The sequence below is a fragment of the Syngnathus floridae genome, chromosome 4 (assembly GCF_059516105.1).
Source record: "Syngnathus floridae isolate MCC-2025c chromosome 4, RoL_Sflo_1.0, whole genome shotgun sequence".
NCBI classification, from domain to species: Eukaryota; Metazoa; Chordata; class Actinopteri; order Syngnathiformes; family Syngnathidae; genus Syngnathus; species Syngnathus floridae.
In genome coordinates this window covers 10,790,001-10,814,049 of record NC_142416.1, presented here as the reverse complement: position 1 = coordinate 10,814,049, position 24,049 = coordinate 10,790,001, and the positions used below count along the sequence as shown (strand labels likewise).

General features: G+C 39.3%; 2 protein-coding genes across 3 annotated transcripts; one reads left to right on the top strand and one right to left on the bottom strand.

Moving 5' to 3' along the window:
* Window positions 1–796: 796 nt before the first annotated feature.
* fgf8b (fibroblast growth factor 8b) lies at window positions 797–6,180 on the bottom strand. The gene is made up of 5 exons (XM_088373448.1): window positions 5,448–6,180; window positions 5,312–5,348; window positions 4,633–4,813; window positions 2,896–3,002; window positions 797–1,545 (listed from the first exon to the last, which is right to left on the bottom strand). The coding sequence occupies exons 1-5, from the start codon at window positions 5,504–5,506 to the stop codon at window positions 1,255–1,257; spliced, it is 675 nt and encodes a 224-aa protein (XP_088229574.1). The 5' UTR covers window positions 5,507–6,180; the 3' UTR covers window positions 797–1,254.
* Window positions 6,181–17,280: 11,100 nt separating this feature from the next.
* Window positions 17,281–19,474, top strand: LOC148399036 (lysozyme g-like). 2 transcript variants are annotated; one of them, XM_088374040.1, is made up of 6 exons: window positions 17,281–17,433; window positions 17,773–17,821; window positions 17,905–17,979; window positions 18,582–18,778; window positions 19,072–19,210; window positions 19,279–19,474. In XM_088374040.1, the coding sequence occupies exons 2-6, from the start codon at window positions 17,818–17,820 to the stop codon at window positions 19,413–19,415; spliced, it is 552 nt and encodes a 183-aa protein (XP_088230166.1). In that variant the 5' UTR covers window positions 17,281–17,433; window positions 17,773–17,817; the 3' UTR covers window positions 19,416–19,474. The 2 variants fall into 2 exon arrangements, with proteins under 2 accessions (XP_088230166.1, XP_088230167.1); XM_088374041.1 differs by lacking the exons at window positions 17,281–17,433; window positions 17,773–17,821; window positions 17,905–17,979 and adding an exon at window positions 18,035–18,440 and having other exon boundaries at window positions 18,513–18,778.
* Window positions 19,475–24,049: the final 4,575 nt, after the last annotated feature.

Here is a 24,049-nt window from a genome sequence, read left to right as displayed (position 1 = left end):
CAGACAATACTTTTACATTTTATTTTCCAAAGGCAAAATAGTATTTAAATACGGTATGTATACTCTTCTGCTCCACCAAGACAGCAAAGGCGTTGTCAATTCCTTGAAGACATTCCAGTGTTCCAAGCTCAACAAATTGACCATCCAGCTCATGCATTGTGAGCGAGCGCATGCAGCCAGGTCCTTGTGCTCAGTCTTGCTTCACTGTTGTCTGGCCTCTGACGGTCATGCTCAACTGCTTCTGGGAAGAGGTTTCCTTTTTCTGCCTCCCTTTCACTCCCGAATGCCTCTTCCCAGCCTTTCGCCCGCTTTCAGTTCATGCCACATATTGCCACACAGGCCCTGATGTTTTTTTTTCCCCCCTTCTTCACCCAGCCTCCCCTCCAACCCCTCCCTGTGTGACTGGCTTCTTTTTGATAACTGACCCCTCCTCGTGTTATTATTCGAACCCACTATTGTATAACATGGCCTTTTATATGAGCTTTCACAAAGGCCCATTTGATCAGAGGGTTACGGTGTGCGATCGTGAGAAATGCAACTACATGGTGGTAACCTTTGTTTGGGCCAAAATGGTGGGCTGACCTCATCGCTTTTAACGCGTAGCTCCAGCCTTTCAGATCCAAGTCTCACTTGCTGAGCACATTCAACTCTGTGGCCTGTCACAGATATTGCCCCTCAGTTATCTGGGTCTCCAACTTAAAGGGGGAAGACAACATTTTTTCCCTTTTTTTTGCAAACATTCATTCGATTCCAAAACAACCTCGAGAGAAAAGCCAAGGTTCTTTTGAGTGGATTCTTTAGTGGTTTTAATATACACTCTACAATAAATATCCATTTGATGTAATTTACATTTTTACAGTAGAAATATATTCATAGATATTGAAAAAATTCCAAAATTACCTCTTAAAGGAAATTAGTGTCAAATGAAACTCAGATGCTTTAACCAGAACAGTAAAAACAGATAGCTGCCTTGTTTAGCTTCATCGTACTTTAAACATTCTTTACCACTGAACATTGAAATCTCTTCCTATCAATTCAATGTCCCACTAATTCAATGAGAGAAATCTTATCTTCTCACTAAATTGGACACAATTATCATATTGGACAGTCAACGTGTACATAAAATCCAGAGCAAAGAATGACACCAGGAGTGCACAAAATGAAAGATAGTTACATTTGACTGTGAAATGTGAATTGTCCTCCCCCCAATTTCAGAGTGGTTTGTCCATAATGGTTTGTCCACATCGTCGTCCCTCAGCGGCCCACTGAGCGCTGCTGATGCGAATGTTTAGTCCGCTTGCTTAAAGGAAGAACAGAGAGTGGTAGAACATCAAATGGTCTCTTCTCACTCAGCAAGTGGCCCCGAGGTAACCGCTTCATGAAGTGGGCCTCTCTCTGGTGCTGCTTGGTCTTTGAGGCCTTCCTTGGACGGCCCTTGCGTGTGAAAGCCATGTACCAGCCTTCGTATTTGGCGTTCTGGAGCGCTGTGTAGTTATTTTCCAGAACAATTTCGGTGAAGATACAATCTTTACCTCTTCCCTTCTTCTGTTGGGGGCACAAAGCAGATGTATTTCGACACCCAGAAAGTGGAAACATTTATACCATCTCACACTAAAAATATAAATAATGCAATTTGAAGTTGTAAAAACTTCAAAATCCAAGAGTCATTGATGCCCCCAGAAGCTTGATAATTGCCAACAGATATCACAAGATGGTGGCGAACCACTACATTTGTCTAAATAAAGCTCCTCAACTCACAGTGACATTAGTTGCTTGGTACCAAGATGCCACAAGATGGCGATAAAGCAGTACTTTAGTTTTATAGCCGCGAATCCTATGTGCAGCAGATCCCTTAGTCTGGGTTTCTTTCCTGGGTTTATTAGGTACTGTACATTTGATACAGTGCAGTGATTGAAATGTGAATCCATACACTTGTCTCCTTATCCAAACAGTAATGTATTTGGAATAAGTATGTCTCAATTTCTGTTTCTGTCAGATAGTTTGTTATTTAAACAGTAGGCTGGAATAGACCCCCTTTTTCTTCTGCCCATCATAACTACCTCACTTATGATTGAGCCTTAAGAAATCTGCCTAGAAATAATTGCTGGGCAAACCTTTGCAGACATGTTCTAAATTATTATTCAAAACTTGATTTTTAAATTCAAAAACAATTGCAACAAATTATCCAAATTATCTGTCATTTGTATCATTACATAAAAATCAAGTTAGATTAAACAAGGGCAGCACTTCAGTATCACCTTGATGATTCTCATCCAGCTATTGTGTTGCATAAGAGGTTTTTTTTGGTTTTTTTTAATGTATCGCTATTTTATACCATGATGGGAAGTATTCTGTTTGAAAGGAACTCAAGCCTAGCATCTGACTTCTCTATTGTTCCTTGCCAAAATGTCTGTGTCTCACATGTTTGTTGATGTCAAAGCTTTGTTGGGATATTGTGGTCATCCACCAACCAACCATCATTTTTAATTATTCTAAAACGGCATTGATCCACAAATAAAACTGAAAATAGTTTCCAGATCTGTTGCAAAGGTTTCTCCTTTTGAGCAGTGCTTAGGTGTGGCCGAAATACTGCTTTACGCATGACTGCAAGTTTTGGAAAGATCCTGCATTTCTTTAGGTCTCCAGAGATACCAGCAGCTTCAAATACCTGCTTGCTGCTCGTCGGTGGCTTTTTAACAGCTGCTGTCTTAAAACAAGACATTGGCATTGCAGAAAGTTTCCTTACTATGCCTGCGAATTATTTCACAGGACTACGATTTTCTTCAATTGTCTACTGTTGTTTTTTTGCAAGCCATGTACTATGCCACATTTTTCATTACAAAGTTGTTTCTTCCACAACATTTTTGTCATTTACAAACTAATTGTGCTGCTTACCTTTCCAATCAGCTTCCCTCGCTTATTCATGCAAATGTAGTATCCACTCTTCACCCCTCTGATCCGCACACGACTCCCAAAAGAGTCTGTCTCCACCTCGAGTTTAGCTGCATAAGCAAATGCAAAGCAAATAATGAGAAGATGTGGTTTAAGCAATAATTTTGTGATGTTACAGTGACACCAATGACTTGCAGTCTTTTCTCTGAATGAACTCAATGACCAGTGGAGTCATGAAAGAGGAAGTCAACCCCCAAATTTTCTTTACAATAATTTGTTGTATGTGCCCCCATTAGTCTAAGCACGTCATTCTGATTAATATTACATTAATGGAATATGAGTTAAGCAGCAAAATTCAGCCGTTTTTACCCAGCTTAGGGGGCTGCCATTTTGCTTCCTGCTGTCAACTGAAAATGACATCACAGTTGCCAGGTCATAGGTCACAACCAATCATGGCTCAAATGAAAAAAACTGGTGAGCCGTGATTGGTTGTGACCTGAGAACTGGCAATTGTGATGTCATATTCAAATTGGCACCCGTTGAAATGGGTATAAACAGATGGATTTTGCCTAGTTCATATTCCACAAACAAAACAATCAAAACACAGTGTTATGATTAATTGGGCTGCACAAAATATATTATTATTGCAAAGAAAATTTTGGGATTGACTTCCCCTTTAAGGGACTCGACTAATATTTAAAAGTATATCGTCCAATGAACCACAATTGCAAAGATGGCATCCATTCACTCTTGTTTTGATGTAGCAGGGTCAGTAAATGGTGTACTTTGATGCACTTCAAATGAGAGAGGAAGGAAAGTGCCGCTGGGAGATTTGGGCCACTTACAAGAGTGACACCCACTTTTATAGGTGTGTGTTAGGACTAGTGTGTGGGTAGAGAAATCCAAAAGACAAAAGAGTACATGATACAATGAACTGAATACACGGACCTCGCTTGCTTGTATAAATTGAGTTCATGAGAAAAGCAATACAATTCATCTATATAATGAGTCTCCAAAAAGCAGACATTCACTGGATAAATGGAGGCTGTGGTAGAAGCCAACCCGCTAGGGGTCAAGGCTTTTGTTACAATATTCTTTTCGACAATAGTCTGCCTCCAGGTTCTTCAAAGTAAACCGCCAGCACATAACTTGTAAAAAATGATGACGCTTAACTTCCAGCTTCTTTTGCAATCACTCATAGGTCTTACTCTGTCAAACGTTTTCATGAGGCAGCCAACATCGATGATAATTTTTTTCACCACATACAGTGTGCGCACTGCAGGTGAATTTCAAACACTGTTTTTCTTTTTCTGTTAAAGTACTCTATTGACTTAAGTCTTGCAAAACTTAACACCATCAGTCCAAGGCTCTGGAAAGTCTGACATAATCAATCCATTTAATAATAATTTCAAAGATCAATTTTGCAGATATTTTATTCAAATATGAATGTAATTGATGCAATTACACATATATTAGTGACTGGCCACAGGTACTCCTGGTGTCAAGCTTTCTTGTCCCCCACCCACTGTTTCTAAAACCCATTAAATTAGAAAATAATTGACGCTGTTAAACGTCCTAGGTGTTCCTAATATTGTGAACGCGTTAATGCAATGCCGAAGTTTTTGTATATTTGAATACATTTTCAATTCTCTGAGTGTAGATGGAAAAGTGTTTAAATTTAATTTAGCTGTCGTTAAAAGTTCTTTCAAATTTGGATGCGGTGTGCTTGTTTTTATTTACCGTGCGCTGCTCCATCGTCCCCGTTAGCGTTGATCCTCTTGTTGGACAGCACCTGGACGTGTTTCCCGCTGGTTCGACTGTACAGTTGATAGGTTCGAGTCAACCGGCGGCTCATCCGGTCCGACAGCCGACTCTGCTCGGTGACATGGTGCTTGAAATTAGGAGGAGACTGCACTGTGTTCTGCAGGACAACAGTAAGCACACGCATTGATTTAATTTTTAATATTCAGCAGATGTGGAGGACCACACTATTGTAAAATGGTTTTAATTCAAATAGATTTTTTTTCTTTATTGTATTATATATTACTTTTTTTTTTTTTTTTTACAGTGGCGTTTGCGGCTCTTTTAATGATTCATTCGGGGACCCTCGGGGATGACAATTCCCCTGTTGGTTATTTTCCTTTACCAGCAGTGATCTTTCACCCCCTTCTTGACTCCCCCCCACCACCCTCAATACAGCCGTCCACATATGTTTTAACAATCACCTGTCAAAGTGGGGTCTTGCCACTTTTCAAGATGTTTGAATTTTTGCCAATTGCCGTAGCCGTTCTAATAAAATGTTTTCATTATTATTGCAATCCAGTGCAGACGTGTGCAGACGTGCAATGTACGAACGTTACGTACCAGTTTACTCATTTGAGTTATTATCAGGAGGTTTTACTGAAGTGAAATGCGTTACCTGTGCGTAAAAGCAAAGCGCTGTGAACTGAAGTAACCTGTTGGAGGGGAAAAAAATGAAAAAAAGTTAGATGGTCTGGCCAGCCTTAATTGAATAACATTTAATAATAATCTAAATAATATTTGTTTGTACTTACAGATAACCAAACCTCGATGCTCTCAGCCTCATCTTGTAGTAATTCAAATATTGATTCATGAATACTCCGCTGATTCGCTGCTGGAAGGTCTAAAAAGTTAAGCTTCCCCTGTTTCGGAATCCTCTCAGATTCAAGTTTGGCTGGAATTAATAGGTCCAAAACCCCTCAATGTCCCTTGCAGGTGAAAGTCCACAGCTTGATTTCATCCATCCAAATGAATCAAAATACGGCAATCCAGAATGAAAGTCCGGCATGATCGCTGCTGTTCACTTATGACACTTGGTAAAATATTGTTTAAAAAGTTGTCCCCCAAAAAGTATCCAAATACATATTGAAATCTTCATCAATTTGTCGTGACAGTTCAGGAGCGTGACCGTTTACGCACGGAACTTTACGCACCAGAAATACGCACAATAAAAATGACAAGAAACCAGATCCACAACAGCACTAAATAAATTCTAAGTATGTGTCTCCTTTGTTGTTCAAATAAAAAAAAGTCCAAATGTCACTCTCCTCTCGCGCGAGTACACTCTCCGGTCCACCAGCTGCGTCTGCCTCCCTCCAACATTTAAATAGCTAAACTTGCGGGAGAGTCAACATCCTCGGCGAGAGCAGGCGGGGCCTTCAAGCTGGAGCGCATTTGAAACCGAATACTTGTTTAAAATTTTTACATGGACCAATTTGCCTCAGGAGCGAGGTGAGAAGTGAACCAGTGGGTTTATTTGTGGCTTCATGTGCAACCGCATGGCATGTATCATTGGTGCCCCTTTCCCCACACCACAAACCACACTAACCATATGTCAATGACAATGGAGTGTGTCTTCGTCCATGCAGAAATCACTTTGCAATTGTTTTTCTATTAGCACAGATGTCCACATGGAAAACTTTCTTGGCATGTACTTAAGAACATCTCCAGTTACGTTAACATATTCCCTGGCTGCAGGTTAGAGGTGCTCTGCCTGTCCCATAGTGCAGACCTCGATGTACTTTTTCATCCTACATATGTAAGTAATATGTATTCCATGTGAACGCATGACACAAAATGGTTTTCTCATGACATATAGCTGCATGGATACAAACGAGTTCTCTCACAATGATTCCCTGTAGTTTGTCACAATCCTGGTTTGATTTTCAGGAGTTTGTGGAGGACCCGCTGTGCTTTTCTTTTCAGCTTTGTGCATCGAAAGCATGCAATTACATTGTACCTGTTTGAGACACAGATGGCTTCCTGCAGAGGCATACGACCGTTTGACATTTGTTTGGGCTCTGCTGGAAGCTGGAACTGTGGACTTCATTGTGTGAACTTTCAATCAACATTTAAAAAAAGTTCTCAACTGAGGTATGATTTCCATCAGTCAGATATACTTGGAGGATAATTCTCACAAACGAGAAATACGTATTCTCTGTTAATGTGTCAAATATATTTATTGTTCAACTTTCTAGTGAATATGTAAGACATAAGTGTTACATTTTAATTAAACAGATAACATTTCCCTTTAGAAACAATAAAGCATGTAAAATAATAAAAACAATCACTGTAGGAGACATTGAACACATTGAATGATGTATAAATGTACTGTCCACATATCTTTATCCAAAGTCTTTTATCTTGGTCCAAATGGTCCAATCAAATGCTTAGCAACTAAATGAGCCATAGCACATTGTATGACCCCTGCTTTTGCTTCACAAATGCAGTCCCATTTTTCACACACGCACACACACACACACACACACACACACACACACACACACACACACACACACACACACACACACACACACACACACACACACACACACACACACACACACACACGCACACACACACACACACACACGCACACGCACACACACACAGAGCAGCTGCGTAAGAGTTACATCTAAAATATATATTATAATGTGAGTTGAAGCTGTCATATAGTCGTAAATCAGTCATTCTAACCAATGCAGGGGATTTAGGGGGTGAAAATGGACCTGCCTCATTAGTTCCAGTGGGACGCTGGAACAATGGATTTTGACACCTGGAACAATTCAGCACCTTGTTCAGCTTTGTGCTGACCCCCCCTCAAGCAATCCACCCACATGCTTGATAACTCATCATAACATCAGGTTAGTTTATGCACCAGTACTTTCAAGAAAGAAAAGTCTTCTTGTTAAAGGGTATGACATTTTCAATAATAATAAAAATGTTATTTATGTTTGTCAACCATTTTCGCTCTGCTCAAGAGACTATAGAGCGGATGGATACACTTTGTTTCTTTCACCTTTTTTGTTTTTAGAACTTTACTATAAGAAATTGTAAGAACATTTTTGTAACAAGCCACTATGCTAAACAAACATTCTTTTTGACTATGCTAATCTGTCACACCAATATGGTATCATTGCTGTTGTCCATGGTCGCAACTGTGATGTTCAATGCAATATAGGCAATACATTACATTTAGCCTACTAAAACTCACATTAGCCATAGTGAGAATATAAATAAGATAACAATAAGCAGTGCAATATGTGAATTTGAATTTTCCCCAGGTCAAATGCACCAGCCTTGTTGGGAAAATATACGTCTCCACTCTGTTGCCTAACATCTTGCAAGATTTCAACAAATGTTGTGAGATGATAAATGATAGATGTTGGGCATGTATTTTGCTCTGTTTCTTTGACTTGTTGCTGTGAGGTTGTCGTTCTTGATTGCAAGGCGAGAAGAATAAGTGAGTTAATGTGAAGTAAGCAGAAAGACTCAAATTGAGTGACGTGACACCAGTCACCTTCTGTTTTTGTCATATGCCGTTAAAGTTATGTGAGTGTTTTATTGTTTGAGATTTTAATCAATTATATTTTTTAAAATATACCTGCCATAGTTTTGAATGTTAAATGTCATTTAAATACTGAAATGGTATTATGACAGACGCCCATATCAGATAATTTCTATTGCCAACATCGCCGATGGGAAAATTGTTTGGGAGATCAAATTGTTCCAAGATCAATTACGTTCAACCCCAGAGATTCCACTTCACCTATTATTGCAGCTGTAGTTTGCTGCAGGTAGACCGACGACTCAAATAGTCTCCCAAGATATATTAATATAGGTCAGCTCAAGTAAAAGTTGACGAATGTAAAATATACACAGTAGACACTAAACGTTACCTTTTAACGAATGAACAAAAAGATCTTAAATAAAATATATAAAAGATCTATGCACACTGAAATCTCAATTTTCTAGTCAGTGATGGGATTGGATATTATCTTAGCGTAATATTTTAAGCAAGAAATTTATGACTTCTAAGACATCAAGCTGATATTCATTCACAATATATTTAATGTTACTTTTTAGCTCTGTAGACTTTAAATCATTTGTATCAGTTCTCAGTAGGATGCAATAGAGTTGCAAACTCTACAACACAACACTAATCACCACCCTTGAATTTTGATATAGTTCTTGTTTTGATCTCTTCAATGGAGTGCAAGTGTACCAAATGAAGTGTCCGGTGAGTTTATAAATATATTTGACATACCTAACTGCCTCCTGGGATTCCCTTAAAACTTTCAGCAGTCCAAGTTTTGCCACAGATCCCCATTCTTTTCCTCTTCTCCCTTGGCCTTCCCAACGCTGCTTTTCTCATTTGGATCACGTCACTAACGAATACTGTATCAGTGAGTAAGGACAAAGACAGAAATCATTGGGAGCTGAGAAAAAGGAGAGAAACATTTTGGCAAAGATGCACTGCTCTTATTCTCTGAGGATGACTGACTGAATGTCTGAGACTGCACTTGAGTAGACTACCATTAAGTGAGAATGCGAAGCATAAAAATACACACCCTTAAATGAGGCCAGGGGAAAGGTAGATACAATAGATGAAAACAGTCAGAAGAGAGACACGGTGTGGGAAAATATGGCGTATGGACTTGAGCGACAGCGACTCCCCAAAACCTCAAGCATTTTAGTGGAAAGCTTTTACCACCTACATATGAACTACAAATTGAACTCATTCACCTGTAGCTCATCTTGTAGTTGTTTCATAATCACAACAAATAATAATATTTGGAATTTGGTCATGTAAAATGACTTTTTGAAAAGGGTACTGCAACAAACTATATTATCATTGATAAACAAATATTCTGCTTTATGATATTGAATTGGTTTCCTGTTTATGTAAGTATCATCATCATTTTTAGGTAATAGTTGTCATCTTGATTTTTTTCCATTTTTGTGTCAATATTGATTTCGTTACTCTGAGAAAATCCATCTAAAGCCTTTTCATTTTCATTTTATTTCATGAAGGAACTTTTTCCTCCAATTTTAGTTTGAGTTACCGCAGTAGTTTTATTCACTCACCTTGGTTTGAATTGAATTACTCTTTGTTCTGTTCCTTAAAAAATAATCTGGAACATTGATAAAACAGTTTTGGATTAATTGATCCCGCAAAGTACTATTTAAAAAATACACAGAGAAATGGGGACTCAGTGGATAATTTTCCATTAGTCTGACCAGTTTGATAGCAGATGATTTTGTCATCATGTGGTGGCAAAATTCCTTGGGAAAATCTTTACAGTGGGAGAAAAATAGTAAAGTGAGTGTTTTCACCATGCTTATAAAACTCAAGTTTGAGCTAAGATCTTGAATTATTTCTAGTTTGAATAAAATACTGCAATATAAAAGGGTTCCTAAACCAAATAATACGAAATGTAGCCAACGCTTTTTTTTTTTCAGGTACAGGGGCGGGAGACTAACCCAGCAAACTTTTGACGAGAGACGAACGACATCCTGAAACGGTCGCTCGTCAATGGGGCATTGAGTGAGAATCAATTTCACGCTAGCTGTAAGTCAGCTTTCAACCATTTCATTACCAATGGCCCCCACAATGACTGTTAAGAAAGGTAAACCATTGCTTCATAAAACACTAAATGAACAGTCAATTGTGGTTTTTACAGTATAGTGAAATCCCAAGTGTATTCTATTCCAACAAATCGACCACCACAGTCAAAGTTTGACTAAAATTTTTAGAAGAAATGTTGTTCATGACATAATACAACAGTCAAGAGTTCTGCAAATATTCTAAGAATCCAACTTTACTGCTCTCAAGCTGGGACCCACATTTTCCTATTATCGCAATTTCCTTTAGAAATTAAGAGCAATGAAAAAAATGTAATTTACAAGCAGATTTAATTCATATATTTCAATTTGCCTTTTAGAACACCTAGTTAAAAAAAAACTCACAATGAACATAAACACTGCAGGTACAACACTGAATATAGTAAAATTAGTTAGAACAAATTCTGAAAAAAATAGCCAGAAATGAATCAAGCACTGAATCTTCTTTTTAGGAAATGAAGGATGCCGACAAAACCTTAGACGTTTATGCTAGACGCTGTTTATTAGCATGCCCGTTGAAAATGTGGTTTCACTCTGCTATTTTCTTTTAATCTGCACTGATATTCAAATAACCATGACAATGTGGCAGTAAGACAAATTGTTCACCAGGAGGGGCAACTCCACAAGCGACCCAGCGATGGATGAAAAAAAGTGATAGCTTGGTGTCAGCAACTCAGTAAAATCACCCAGAAATAAAAAAAAATTCTCAAGATATTATGTTTGGTGTAATTAACTTTTCAATAATTTTCTATTGATTGTTATTTTTGTATTATATTTGTGTCATCACAGTTTGGTTTAGTTCACATTTTATGAACTCGAATATCATTTGAGAAGGTTAACCTTGTCCATTTTCCTATTGAAAAACATCTTTAGAGTTGGGTACTGCCTCTAGAATTGGCTTGCAATGCTTACCATGAAGTAGGAAAATAGTTTGGGGACTGCGAAAAGATTTTGCTGAATGACAACTCCAGCGACAACCGCAACAGGTTGCTTCGGGCCAACGTCACTTCTTTTTTATTGAGAAATTTGATTTCTTTTGTGACCATATGGAATAAAACTATCCATCTTCTTTTTTTCATTGTAGACACCTACATGGAAACTAGCCTATTTAAATGAACAACAATATTTCCTGTCAAAGATTCATTATGGTCATATTGTAAAGTAGATGCACAAAAGAGAGTTGATTGTTTTCATTTAGGATTGTATCATACCAACACTGACTTAATTTACACTCCATTAGCTGGCATTTCCCAAAAGTCGGCGAGGATAAGCTCCAACTTGCTTGGGACCCTAATCAGGATGAATACGATAGAAAATGAATGGATGGATTCTCAGGCCTGACCCAGCTGCAACATGGATCCCAAATGGAGTAGTGAATTTCAGCACCAGCCATGTTTTATAGTAAAGACTCCCCAAGAGTCCACTTCACGAATTGATGTCAGTAAAGATGCTGAGTGTTATTGTTTTAATTGAGAGAGGGAGCCACTAGAGACCCTAAAAGAGTTTATGCATCCAGACAGTAAGTCTTTCATGTCTTGTGTGAATATATTCTACGATGATAGCAACGAAGACAAAGAAGACAAGGGTTGTATATTTTACCTCATAAGCCCCGTCGTACGCAGGCTGCGATTTACTGTCTTGTAAACACATAAGAAATAGCATTGGAAATGCTTTAACACTAGTTCTGTAGAAAGTCCATAAAAGCAGATATCATTCCAGGTATCAGGGGTGGCGAGGAGGCGGGAGGGCTGGGTTGGCCTCCCTCATTTTTTCCCCCTTCACTCCATTGCGCCATCTCCACATTTTCTCAGCTATACCCTTTCTTCCATCATTCCCTCTTAACTTTCTCTTCATCCATCTGTTTTAACAGTGTCCTTGTTTTCATTCGCACCCTCTATATTCCACAGTCCCCTCCTCTCCTTTTTGGTTCCCATTCCTTCGCTGGCGTCTTTTTTTTTTTTTTTTTTCTTCTTGTGGTAGGCAGTGGACAGCCAAAGCGATGGCTTTAGCAGACCTACCTGCAGGGCTGCTTATGGCAGCTCTTTCATCTGGGCCCTGGAGAAAGAAGCCCCTGGCCCGCAAACAGCTGTGCAGACTTGGGAGTGAAAGGGCCATGAAAAAGCACAGACGAAAACGGAGAAAATTCAGTGGCCCTTTGGGAATCAAACCTCCCTCTGCTTTTCAGTCATCTCTAACTTCACTGTTCTCTAGAGCTTTATCTTTACATGTTTTGTTGTTGCGCGAGCTGTCGGTTTTGTGGTTTTCTTTTTTGGGGGGCAGCTGCTTAATGTCGTATGTATGCTAGGTCTACACTCGTCTGGCCTCTTGGGTCAGGAAGACTGCAGCGAATCCAGAGCCTTGTTGGAACATCTTTAAAAAACTCCACAATGATGGTAGAACACGGTTCATTGAGTGTGGCGATGTGGTAATGATGGACAACTTGCGGGAAAACAAGATCCTTTCTTTTCTTCAAATTAGTTTCCTTGGTATTGCATCAACACATCACATTTAAAGAAGACATTGCAATTTACTGCCGTTCCCAAGGCTTCTTAATATCATATCTGTGACGTGCTTCTGTTAAATCAGTCCAAGTATCAAGAATTATAGCAGACTATACACACCCTATTTTCTTTTGTCTAGTTGAATTTGCAAGTGAGCCGGCTCACATATGAATCTCATCACCAAGAAGATTAGGGACAGTCGACATAGCAGCCGAAACACAAAATATCCTCCGCCCCCATTAAATCGACTTCATCAAGCAGTCAAGTATGTGTTATTATTACTTATTAGAAGCAAACCCCATCAGTTGACTTTATAAACAGCGTGACTCCGACTGTCACTTCAAAGTCGCTTTAGAAATTTGCCTCAGCCTAGTTGGTCATTTTGTGGGCAGAAAAATAGAAAAAGGTGTCACATATGCAGTGGCAAATGGTTACTAACAAAACATTTTCCACTCCGATTAGCTTAGCCAATCTCTGTGTGAATTGACAGCAAGTCCCAGCGAGGTGTTGAGCTATCACATGGCTTGACGTGTGCACAAGCAGGCTACGTTCTTCAATGGGCCTTAGCAGATGAGACCTGCATATGGGACTGGTGCAACCTGCGGTGGTCCTCACACACTGACGTAATCACGTTAAATTGTATCTTTCAATAACATTTGAACTCCTGGGTGTGGTGTGCAAAGTGTTGCACGTGTGAAGTGATAACAGCTGCACATTTTATATCTCAGTTTATGAGTAGCAAGACCCTTACAATTGTGTCATGGTTTTTTGGGGGGGGATTGTGATATTTCGTCTAAATCTTTTTGGGATAAATGATGAAGTTTGCGTAATTAAATATCATAAGTACCGTACTTTCCGGACTATAAGGCGTACCTAAGAACCTAAAATTTTCTCAAAAGCCAACAGTGCGCCTTATAGTCGCCTATAAGACGCCTTATATATGGAACAAATTCCTAAATTTAAAATGGCCCGAAGCATTGTGTCATGAAATCAATCAAGTGGCCCGCTGAACACTATGAATCATGAATCAAAAAGACTGTAATCATTATTTTGTGATTACAAAGTAATTTGTTGCGTCTGAAGTTGAAATAAAAAAGATAAAATGGAGAATGATTTGATTTGGATTAAAGATCTGACATGATGCATTAATGGTGCGCCTTATAGTCCGATGCGCCTTATCTAAGGACAAAGTTTTAAAATGGGCCATTCATTGAAAGTGCGCCTTATAATCCGGTGCGCCTTATAGTCCGGAAAATACGGTACACAAAATCAAGACAGTGATAAAGGCTTAGAGAAGCCAAGCTTTTAGCTGCAAGATGAGACTTGGTCACCTTGGCCCTGTTCTAGCTCTTACACAAAAGACTGCACATGATCTGGATTGCAATTTACTGCCGTTCCCAAGGCTTCTTAATATCATATCTGTGACGTGCTTCTGTTAAATCAGTCCAAGCCTAGTTGGTCATGTCGTGGGCAGAAAAATAGAAAAAGGTGTCACATGCAGTGGTAAATGGTTACTAACAAAATATTTTCTACTCCGATTAGCTTAGCCAATCTCTGTGTGAATTGACAGCAAGTCCCAGTGAGGTGTTGAGCTATCACATGGCTTGACGTGTGCACAAGCAGGCTACGTTCTTCAATGGGCCTTAGCAGATGAGACCTGCATATGGGACTGGTGCAACCTGCGGTGGTCCTCACACACTGACGTAATCGCGTTAAATTGTATCTTTCAATAACATTTGAACTCCTGGGTGTGGTGTGCAAAGTGTTGTGAAGTGATAACAGTTGCACATTTTATATCTCAGTTTATGAGAGTAGCGAGACCCTTGCAATTGTGTCATGGTTTTTTGGGGGGGGATTGTGATATTTCGTCTAAATCTTTTTGGGATAAATGATGAAGTTTGCGTAATTAAATATCATAAGTACCGTACTTTCCGGACTATAAGGCGTACCTAAGAACCTAAAATGTTCTCAAAAGCCAACAGTGCGCCTTATAGTCGCCTATAAGACGCCTTATATATGGAGCAAATTCCTAAATTTAAAATGGCCCGAAGCATTGTGTCATGAAATCAATCAAGTGGCCCGCTGAACACTATGAATCATGAATCAAAAATACTGTAATCATTATTTTGTGATTACAAAGTAATTTGTTGCGTCTGAAGTTGAAATAAAAAAGATAAAATGGAGAATGATTTGATTTGGATTAAAGATCTGACATGATGCATTAATGGTGCGCCTTATAGTCCGATGCGCCTTATCTAAGGACAAAGTTTTAAAATGGGCCATTCATTGAAAGTGCGCCTTATAGTCCGGTGCGCCTTATAGTCCAGAAAATACGGTACACAAAATCAAGACAGTGATAAAGGCTTAGAGAAGCCAAGCTTTTAGCTGCAAGATGAGACTTGGTCACCTTGGCCCTGTTCTAGCTCTTACACAAAAGACTGCACATGATCTGGATAAATATGACACATTTTTAGAAATAAATGTCAGTGTTACCCATCACGAAACTGATGGACGTTTTAACAGAAGACAAGTACTTTGTCTAATATCCAAATTCTGCATTGTTTGCTCTTTGTGGTATAAAAAAACACGCTACAGTGAAATTGCTTTTTTTTTTTTTTGCATTAGCATTCATCATTGATGTTCAAAACTTCTGCGACTGGTTTCTTGCTAGCTGGGATAGACTCTGGCACGCCTTTGAGCCTAATGAGGCAGAAAATGGATGGATGTAAAATGTCACACATGTACCATTTGAAAATATTAAAAACTAATTGGGAAACTGATGCAATAATAAGAACTGGCTAAGTGAATTGAAAGCTAAAAACAGCAGATTTAAGGGATAAACAAATACATTGGAATGCTAATATGGCCCTCAACACACGAAGATGGCAGCTTGAGAGCCACACTGTAGCATGAATATATTTCAGGCTCACCTTCTTTGAAAAGAAAGAAGAGGACCTGGAATTTTGGAGCCAAACGTAATTTCCCTCATGCATCATCACCATAAGTCTACACTGTGGTGAGATCACTGGCCTACTTTAAGATTCCTCACAGTCCTTCAAGAGTTCAGTAAAAATAAACAAATAATTAAGCAAATAAATAAATATGATGGAAACATCTGCTAGAACATGGACTACAATCCCAGTGCCTGCAACTTAATTTGGCCCTCTGCCTCATGCTCCTCTGTATCAGATGTTATGGCAGTTTTGTGTTGGATGGTGTTTTATCTGCTACTGGAATGTTGTGTATTAATGACAATCATGCCTAGAAGAGGGACCCTCCCATCTGTGGTCTCTTCTCAAGGTTTCTCATTTCCCCTAGCTGGAGTTTTGAGTTTTTCCTTGCCCTCTTGGGAGTTTAAGATCAGTTTAAGATCAGGGGGTGTTTGAGAATATCTTTCGTTCTTCACATGTCCTGAGTGTTGTTGTTAGTCACCTAAATGTTGAACAGAGGCTGTGATTTACCGAAGTCAAATTCCTTGTTTGGCACGCTCAAACATGGCAAATAAAAAACTCTTGAATCTTGAATGGTTGCTTGAAATTGCATCAATATGAAGGTAGAGATGATGTGCGTGGGTGTTTGGAGTAATTTATTACATTATTGGAACCTTTTAGGTTAGTTTATAAAATGGGATTGTGTACTGTCATGCAAAACACTTGATATTTTCTTATTCTGTAGACTTGATGTAGAGTCCACTTTTTCAAATATTTTATATTACAATTGTAAGTTGTCATGGTATTAAATTAAACGGTGATGAGTTAAAATATGTTTAAATAGTACATGTTGTTATATTCAACATATATTGGACATGCGTGTGTCTTTATTATTATAACGGGAGGAGTTGTGGATAGGAACAACAAAATGACAGGGCAGGGCTACATTTACACATTTTTCATAATACTTGTTTTTGTGGTGGCTCCTCTTTACGCAGACGTTTTTTTTAATGTGTCGTTCACATGACATGAAGATTTTTTTAATGCGTCGTTCACATGACATCGACAAAACTGCGAGACATTTTCTTTCTTTATGATTATAACGGGAATACTTGCAAATAGGAACAACAAAATGACACAGGGCAGGGCTGCATTCATACATTTTCCACAATAGATGTTTTTGTGGTGGCTCGTCTTTACGCAGACTTTTTTTTAATGTGTTTTTCACATGACACAAGTCGTTTTTTAATGTGTCGTTCACATGACACCAACGAAACTGCGAGACATATATTATTTCTTCATGATTATGACGTGAGTACTTGTGAATAGGAACAACAAAACAGGGCAGGGCTGCATTTATACTTTTTCCATTATAGTTGTTTTTGTGGTGGCTCTTCTTGACGCAGACGTTTTTTGAATGTGTTGTTTACATGACACCGACAAAATTGCGAGACGTTTATTAACTAGCCACTTCCTGAACCTAAATCAGGTGACTTCTCGGAAAAGTGCGATTTCTGTCAGAAGGAAAGCAGAAGTGAAAGTAAAGACAAAAGTGAAAGTAAACATAAAAAGGGGTCGTCGTCCCCCTCCACAAAAGGATATAAACTGCGGTTTTTCCAATAGAAAAATACAGAAAGCTGGTCGGAGCAAGGCTGACTGGAAGAAACTCGACACCATCAAGACAGGTATTTGTCTATTTCCGCATGTTATCTGCTTATCCATTACACTGCATTACCATTTTAGACGTAACTTGAGCACACAAAAGGCAGAAGAGCGAGAGAGGGGAGTAAAAAGAGAACATTCAACTTTTGATTTAGAAAGAAATTACCTAAATGAGAATATCCCCAAGCACATACGCATTAGAGAGCTCATTTGCGGGTGTGGCGGTGCCTTTAAGACAGTCTTGTTTAAGCCTATCAGGAAATAAGGAACGGTTTCTTCCTGTTATGGTATAACAGGCATAACAGTTATGTCTACTACAAATGCCCATTTATTTTTGTTTTTTCTCTCTCCTGTGAAACTAGATTGTTTCCAACTGTGCTGTAGGTGGTCGCACATTGACGAGGACAATGAGTGAGAGTGCCTTTTCTTACGCTCAAATTTCCTCTTGTGAGCTGCAGATGTTGACGTGATTAAATTGAAATGTGCACGTTTAGGTTTCGGGAACATCAAGAAGGTTGATACAAGTGGAGCGTCCAGGGCAACAGCCAGTCAAGATGGCCTGTCTGGAGGTAAATGTCCACTTTTTTTTTTTACCTTGATTTCTTTATGGCGGCCCTAATGATGACAGAATAATTATTAAAACAATTCAATGCAATATTTAAACAGACTGAGGCAGTTTCAGTAAAGATAATTGTGATGAAATAAACCATATTATGGACACTGCAACATTAAGGACAACAATAGTCCAGAAAAGACTCATTTTCAAATTCAAATTAGTCAAAGTAAAAAATGTCCTTATTTTATTCGTAATAAATCATTGTGGGGGTCAAGCGGTTCAGAAAATGGATGCATGGATGGATTTAGTCTTATATGTAACTGTTAAAAATGTGTATGTCGGTACTATAATTTGTAACTTAATCTAATTTAGTTACTTTCGAGTAGCCAGGAAAGAAAGTTGATTCTGAAAGGTAGTTATCAGTAAAGTAACTAAGTTGCTTTTTTATAAGGTAACTGTGGCAACACTGTGAATGTATACATTGGATAAAGAGAATCTAATTAAAATGGTGCTGCAGTATAATACCGACAGGGGTCGCAAATTAATTGTCAGCCCAGATTTAAGATTAGATCATTTAGTTACTTGTATGATACTGTGTGGTATCTCTCTTTGAAGGAGTGTCTGCATCCGAAACCATGGCACAAACAGATCGGAATAGAATGAACAAATACAAGAGCATCATCAAGAGCGTAGGAGCGCAAGTGGAAATTGATCCTGCTATTATTGCTGGCATCATTTCCAGAGAGTCCAGGGCTGGAAATACGTTGCAAAATGGCTGGGGAGACTATGGCAATGCCTGGGGACTCATGCAGGTTGGTAGTTGTTTGCAAAAATAAGACCAAAATCACCATTATGTAATTAATTGTAAAAGTTTCATGTAGTATTTGAGTAGATGCATGAGTATCTATTTTGGGTCTACCAAGCAACTGTTTTTGAATGTTGGTCATTATGGTGGTTAGAGTTATTTTCCATGAGATGGTACTTTGTGTATAATGTTTTCGAACAACTCTAGAAAATAGATGTAGTAGATTTAAATCCATCGGCAATCCTTATAAGCAACTCTGTTGCTGTCCTTCCCACTTCAACTGTAATAATGTATGTGCAGGTTGATAAAAGGTATCACACTCCACAAGGCGGATGGGATAGCAAGGAACACCTCTGCCAAGGCACAGACATCTTAATCGACATGATCCGTGAGATCGAAGGGAAGTTCCCGGACTGGACTGCAGAGCAATGCCTCAAAGGTTTGTTTGTCCGCTAGTAAATGACTCACACGTTACCTTCTGTCTGATTTTGCATTGAACGTCTGCAGGTGGGTTGGCAGCCTACAACATGGGCCCCGGTTCCGTGGAAAGTTATGACAAGGTTGACAGCAACACCACTGGAGGCGACTACTCTAATGACGTTGTTGCCAGAGCTCAGTGGTACAAACGCAACGGAGGCTTTTAGAGTGAAATTGTTGCAATGGAGAAACCCTCTAAGCATCGAATAAACACGAGTCAAACTGATACTGTGTTCTTGTCTTGTTCGTCAGCAAGTCCGAGTCCGTTGTCATCCCTGATCCAAATTACAGAGAGCATCAAACACCTCATACATGTTTCATGAACAAGGGAATAATGTTGGGGTTTTTTTGGTTTTTTTTTAAATTGTTTTTGATTGATTGTTGCCAAAAATGTACACTTTGACACCAAATTTGTCAATTCACTATAACAGCACCAAAGGTATGGCCTCTAAAGTAAGTTCAGTGCCGATTTTTTTTAAAAAAACATTTTAGGTACAAAGTGAGAGTTCCTTTATGTCTTTGGATACATTTCTTTCTATGAGCCTATGCGGTCAGAAAAACTGTTATTGAAACAATATCTGAGATTGTCACCTTCACATCACTGGACTCCGTTTTGAGTCATTTTTTGACATCCATAAATTTGAACAGGAGTCAATGTGGAGGTTGCTCAGGTGAAAGAATTATGCGGCACTGCCTCATTTTGTAGATTTGCTTTGTTAGTCAGCATTCACAAGTGAAATAACTTTTTGCTGAACTATTCCTAAACGGCTCCAATGGTTTATTTCCATGCAGTTCAGTCGGTGGGGTTTTCCCAGTTTTTATGGCCGAGGGCAGATCCTACACTTATGCATGTAAGGAGAATCAAAATGAAGGGGCACTCAAACATTGCGCCTCTTGAGGAACCTCGCACAAGGACATTTCGGCAATAGTACTCAGGGCACAGACTAGCATCTCTTAGCATCTGCCTTTTTTTTTTTTTTTTTCGTCAGCAGCAAAACTGCTGTACTGCTGGTCCATAACCCTTACAGGTCAATAACTGCTGACCCAAAGAAAGTCGACCAAAAACCAAAAGGTCTCTGCTTCTAAAAATGACTGCTAAGCTATTTGTGAATTTGATTTTCACTTTCTCCTCGTCTTTGTAACATTAGCATATCCTGAACATGAGACTTTTTTTCCCATCCTGCTGTTATCAGGTCTTTAAAAGACAGTCTGAGACCCATAACAGTATCATGACGCGATTGGATTCCTGGCTAAATGCTGCAGCCACTCTGTTCCTTCAACACCCCCTCAGTATAAAATCCATTCCTTCAAAGCTATTAAAAATGACTCGTGCAACACCTGGCCCTGCTCTTCCTTCCACCATTCTTACCTGTGAAAGTATAGAGAAAGCAAAAAGAGCTGCAATGGGGCATATGGGTGGTAACATGAGGGGTTAAGTGTGGCAGGTAAAAGGGTGGGGAAGGGGATCTGCAAAGTCCACTTGAAGACAAGGGAGAGAAAAGACAGAGTGTGGGGATGGGGCTAGTGTTGAGTGCCGCTGTGTTTATTTAGTCTGCTTCAAAGGCAAGCCTAATTATTTTACCATGCTGTGCCTATAGAGACTTCAAGATTCATGGGCTGCTCTCAGCTTCTATCTCCCCCAACTAACTGACAGCTTAACCCTTCGCCTCCCAGCAAGCATCTATCAAGACTTTGCCTCCACAACAGAACGCATGCTGACACTTTTCCTAAGTTTGCTCACACTGGTCTTGAGACATAGAAGATCGCTTTGTGCTCATCAAAGTATCTTTTTCATGTTCTTGGTATCCACGTTTGGAAGACAAAGTGTCTCATTCCATCACACGTTGAGAGCCAACAATGGCGTCTTTGGCTGGACTGATGTTTGCTGTCTGCTGAATAGTTTGAATCTTACAAGTGGGAGCAACAAAATGGAAAAAAAACTTTCACTGGCTTCACGTGGACTCCAATGATCTACCACTCTGTAAACCAAACAAACACTCGGAAGATTATTGAATTATTTCTTGCAGTTGTAATTATTCTCAGCGTATTTAATTTGTACGAGAATGCTGTTCATTTGCTCACACATGCAAGTGTATATTTTTTGGTATAATGCCCATCCACCCTTATGTTGACTAAGATGATTGCCATTATCATTGTCATCTAATTACCACCAGTGGTGAAAGGAGAGTTTATAAGTTTGATAATAATATTTAAATCAAAATATGGATAATGGCGAATTGGACTTTAAAACAATTATTCGGAACCAATACTCTCTGTAAAGTATCACTGGTACTTCACGTCCCAGAATGCAATGCAACAGCTAGTGCTTGTCATATTAGCTGGATTTAAGTCAAGTCAAGTCAAGTCAAGTCAAGTCAAGTCAAGTCAAGTCAAGTCAAGTCAAGTCAAGTCAAGTCAAGTCAAGTTTATTTATATAGCCCTAAATCACAAGCAGTCTCAAAGGGCTTCACATATACAAAACAAATTGACAATTATTCTCAAAGCATCCCCTGATCTTCAGCTCACAAGAGGGCAAGGAAAAACTCCCCAAAACCCTACTAGGGGAAAAATGAGAACACTACACTACACTACATGGCCAAGGGCTCAAGTTTTCAAGACAAGTCAACCCCAATTTTTATCTTTGAAATGATATGTTCTCCGTAGCCCAACTACGTCGAAACACAGTGTTCTGATTGTTTCATTTGTGGAATATGAATTGAACAGGCAAAATCCAACCTGTTTTTATCCATCTCGGGGGCGGCCATTTTGCCACTTGTTGTCAACTGAAAATGACATCACAGTTACCAGGTCACAACCACTCACGGCTAACCAGTTGTCTGAACATATTTTGCAGTGGATTATTAATCAAGAAGTTGACATCCATTGAGTCACATGTGCAAACCCGTACACCATCGGTGACGCTACGTAAATATAGTTTGAATCACGTGCTATGCTAACTACGTAAACGATTAATAGAAAATTGGTGTCAGAACAAAAATCAGGACAAAGAATATTCTATTCCTACCACGGATAAACATGAGATGGCAGTTGGGTCACTTTGTACATAAAAAATCTATTGAAGAAAATGTGAATAAAATGTGGAAAATAAAAGAGGTGTATGTTGAAAACCCATTACCGAGCTCTAGCACATGTAGATGTAGATCTGAATTATCTAGTGCTGAAGAGGCAGGGACAGCTGGGGCAGGAACAATAAGAATGACTAAGTCCCTCATATAATAGTGAAAGAGAAGTATCAGTGGTCTTGTTCACTCATTCCTGGCAAGCGCACGGAAGATCACTTTACGTCGAATGGGAATGCCAGTCACTTTAGGAATTTATATGTGTTATTAGTCTGGTCTAGACTAGTTGAGGACAAATGTCATAGGCACGAGAGATGGACGTGTTCCAAGCAATAAACTTTGAAGGATGGTAAAGGTGTCATGATTAGGAAAAATCTGTGTTAAATAACAAAGCTATGACAAATTAAAATGTTAAAGCTTCTGCGTTTTAATCAGACTTGCAAGGATTTTTGCAGTACCTGAGCATCCAGGGCGATGTTTCTGGGAATATCATTTGTTGGTCCATACTTACCAATAATACACATGACGCTCATCTGAGTATAAAAAGAAATAAATACTCAGAGGACTCACAAAGTGACTCCTTCATCTACTGAGCACTTCCAGATTTCTTTCCTCTTAAAGCTATCACAGATTTTTTTGTTCTGTGGCTTGTTTCTTTTAACACACCATTTTTAAACGCAATGCAAAATTACAAATGGATTTTATTATTACTAAACTTTGTTTTCAATGTTTTTGTTTTTCATGTAACATATGTACTAAGATTATAACTGGAAATATGATTTATTTTCCATGTCTGACATTTATGAGTTTACAGTAAATTCAGACTGCTACTGTGATGTTTTTCCATCAAGAATAAATCAGAATAGAGCACTCACATACTACCAAAAAATATCTCCAAATTCCAAGTACAGTTAGCAACAGTTGCTTTGCCAGGTTACGTGTTCTTACTTTGCATGCGTTGCCGTCCATTTCAGTGCATGTTTAAGACTTCCTGCTGATGTCCTGCCAGCTTTGCTTTTTTGGGCCGGTGGTGGAAGCGGGACACGAGGTAGTAAAATTTGTCAGTTTGAGATTGCACGAAAATAGAGGCCTATCCGTGTAGGTAAACTTTAGCCAGAGCAAAAAGCTGTTTGGGTAGAAATGTACCCAAAATTGTCAATTTGTGTACGCAAAGCATCTGGCATTGAAAACTACTGATCCACCAGCTCTCACTGGCTCAACAAGTCTACCGCTATAAAAGTCACCGTAAAATCAAACAGCTTAATCATGGGAACAAGTGTTCTCTATCATTCTATGTCCTCCTGTTTCACCTCCATCCTGCCTTTGTCTTCATCCTCTGACCTTGTGTCTTTTCCATCCATGTGATCCAACTTTCTATCTCTGTCTTAAGCGTCCCCCCTGGTGTCCATGTTGCCTCTGTCTGATCCCTCCTTCCTGCACTGACCTCTCCCTGTCCTCCCACCATTTATCTGTCTCTATCTCTGTTGTAGCGTTCCCCTTTACCCCCCTCTGCCTTTTTTCCCCCTTCTCCCTTCCCTGCTTTCCTGTGCAGTCTGCGGCCTGTGAAACCAATTAGACCTTGTAAGCGGGGGCCTTTTGCCCCTGTCGTGTGGTCGGTTTAACCTGCCGCTCCAAATGGACATTGTTGGAGAGCTCGACCACCACCTTCCGTGGCTCGGTGGGTGGGTTTGAGATGGTGGGGAACTCGGGGGATAAGAGGG

Bases quoted from the DNA above. Each gene is read 5' to 3' on its own strand.
- LOC148399036 (XM_088374040.1), top strand. The intron at 17,980-18,581 runs GTAAATGTCCAC...CTCTCTTTGAAG, and splicing joins TCAAGATGGCCTGTCTGGAG to GAGTGTCTGCATCCGAAACC. The intron at 18,779-19,071 runs GTTGGTAGTTGT...ATGTATGTGCAG, and splicing joins ATGCCTGGGGACTCATGCAG to GTTGATAAAAGGTATCACAC.
- fgf8b (XM_088373448.1), bottom strand. From the start codon at position 5,506: ATGAATCAATATTTGAATTACTACAAGATGAGGCTGAGAGCATCGAGG. The intron at 5,349-5,447 runs GTAAGTACAAAC...CCCCTCCAACAG, and splicing joins GCATCGAGGTTTGGTTATCT to GTTACTTCAGTTCACAGCGC. The intron at 1,546-2,895 runs GTAAGCAGCACA...TGCCCCCAACAG, and splicing joins GAGGGAAGCTGATTGGAAAG to AAGAAGGGAAGAGGTAAAGA.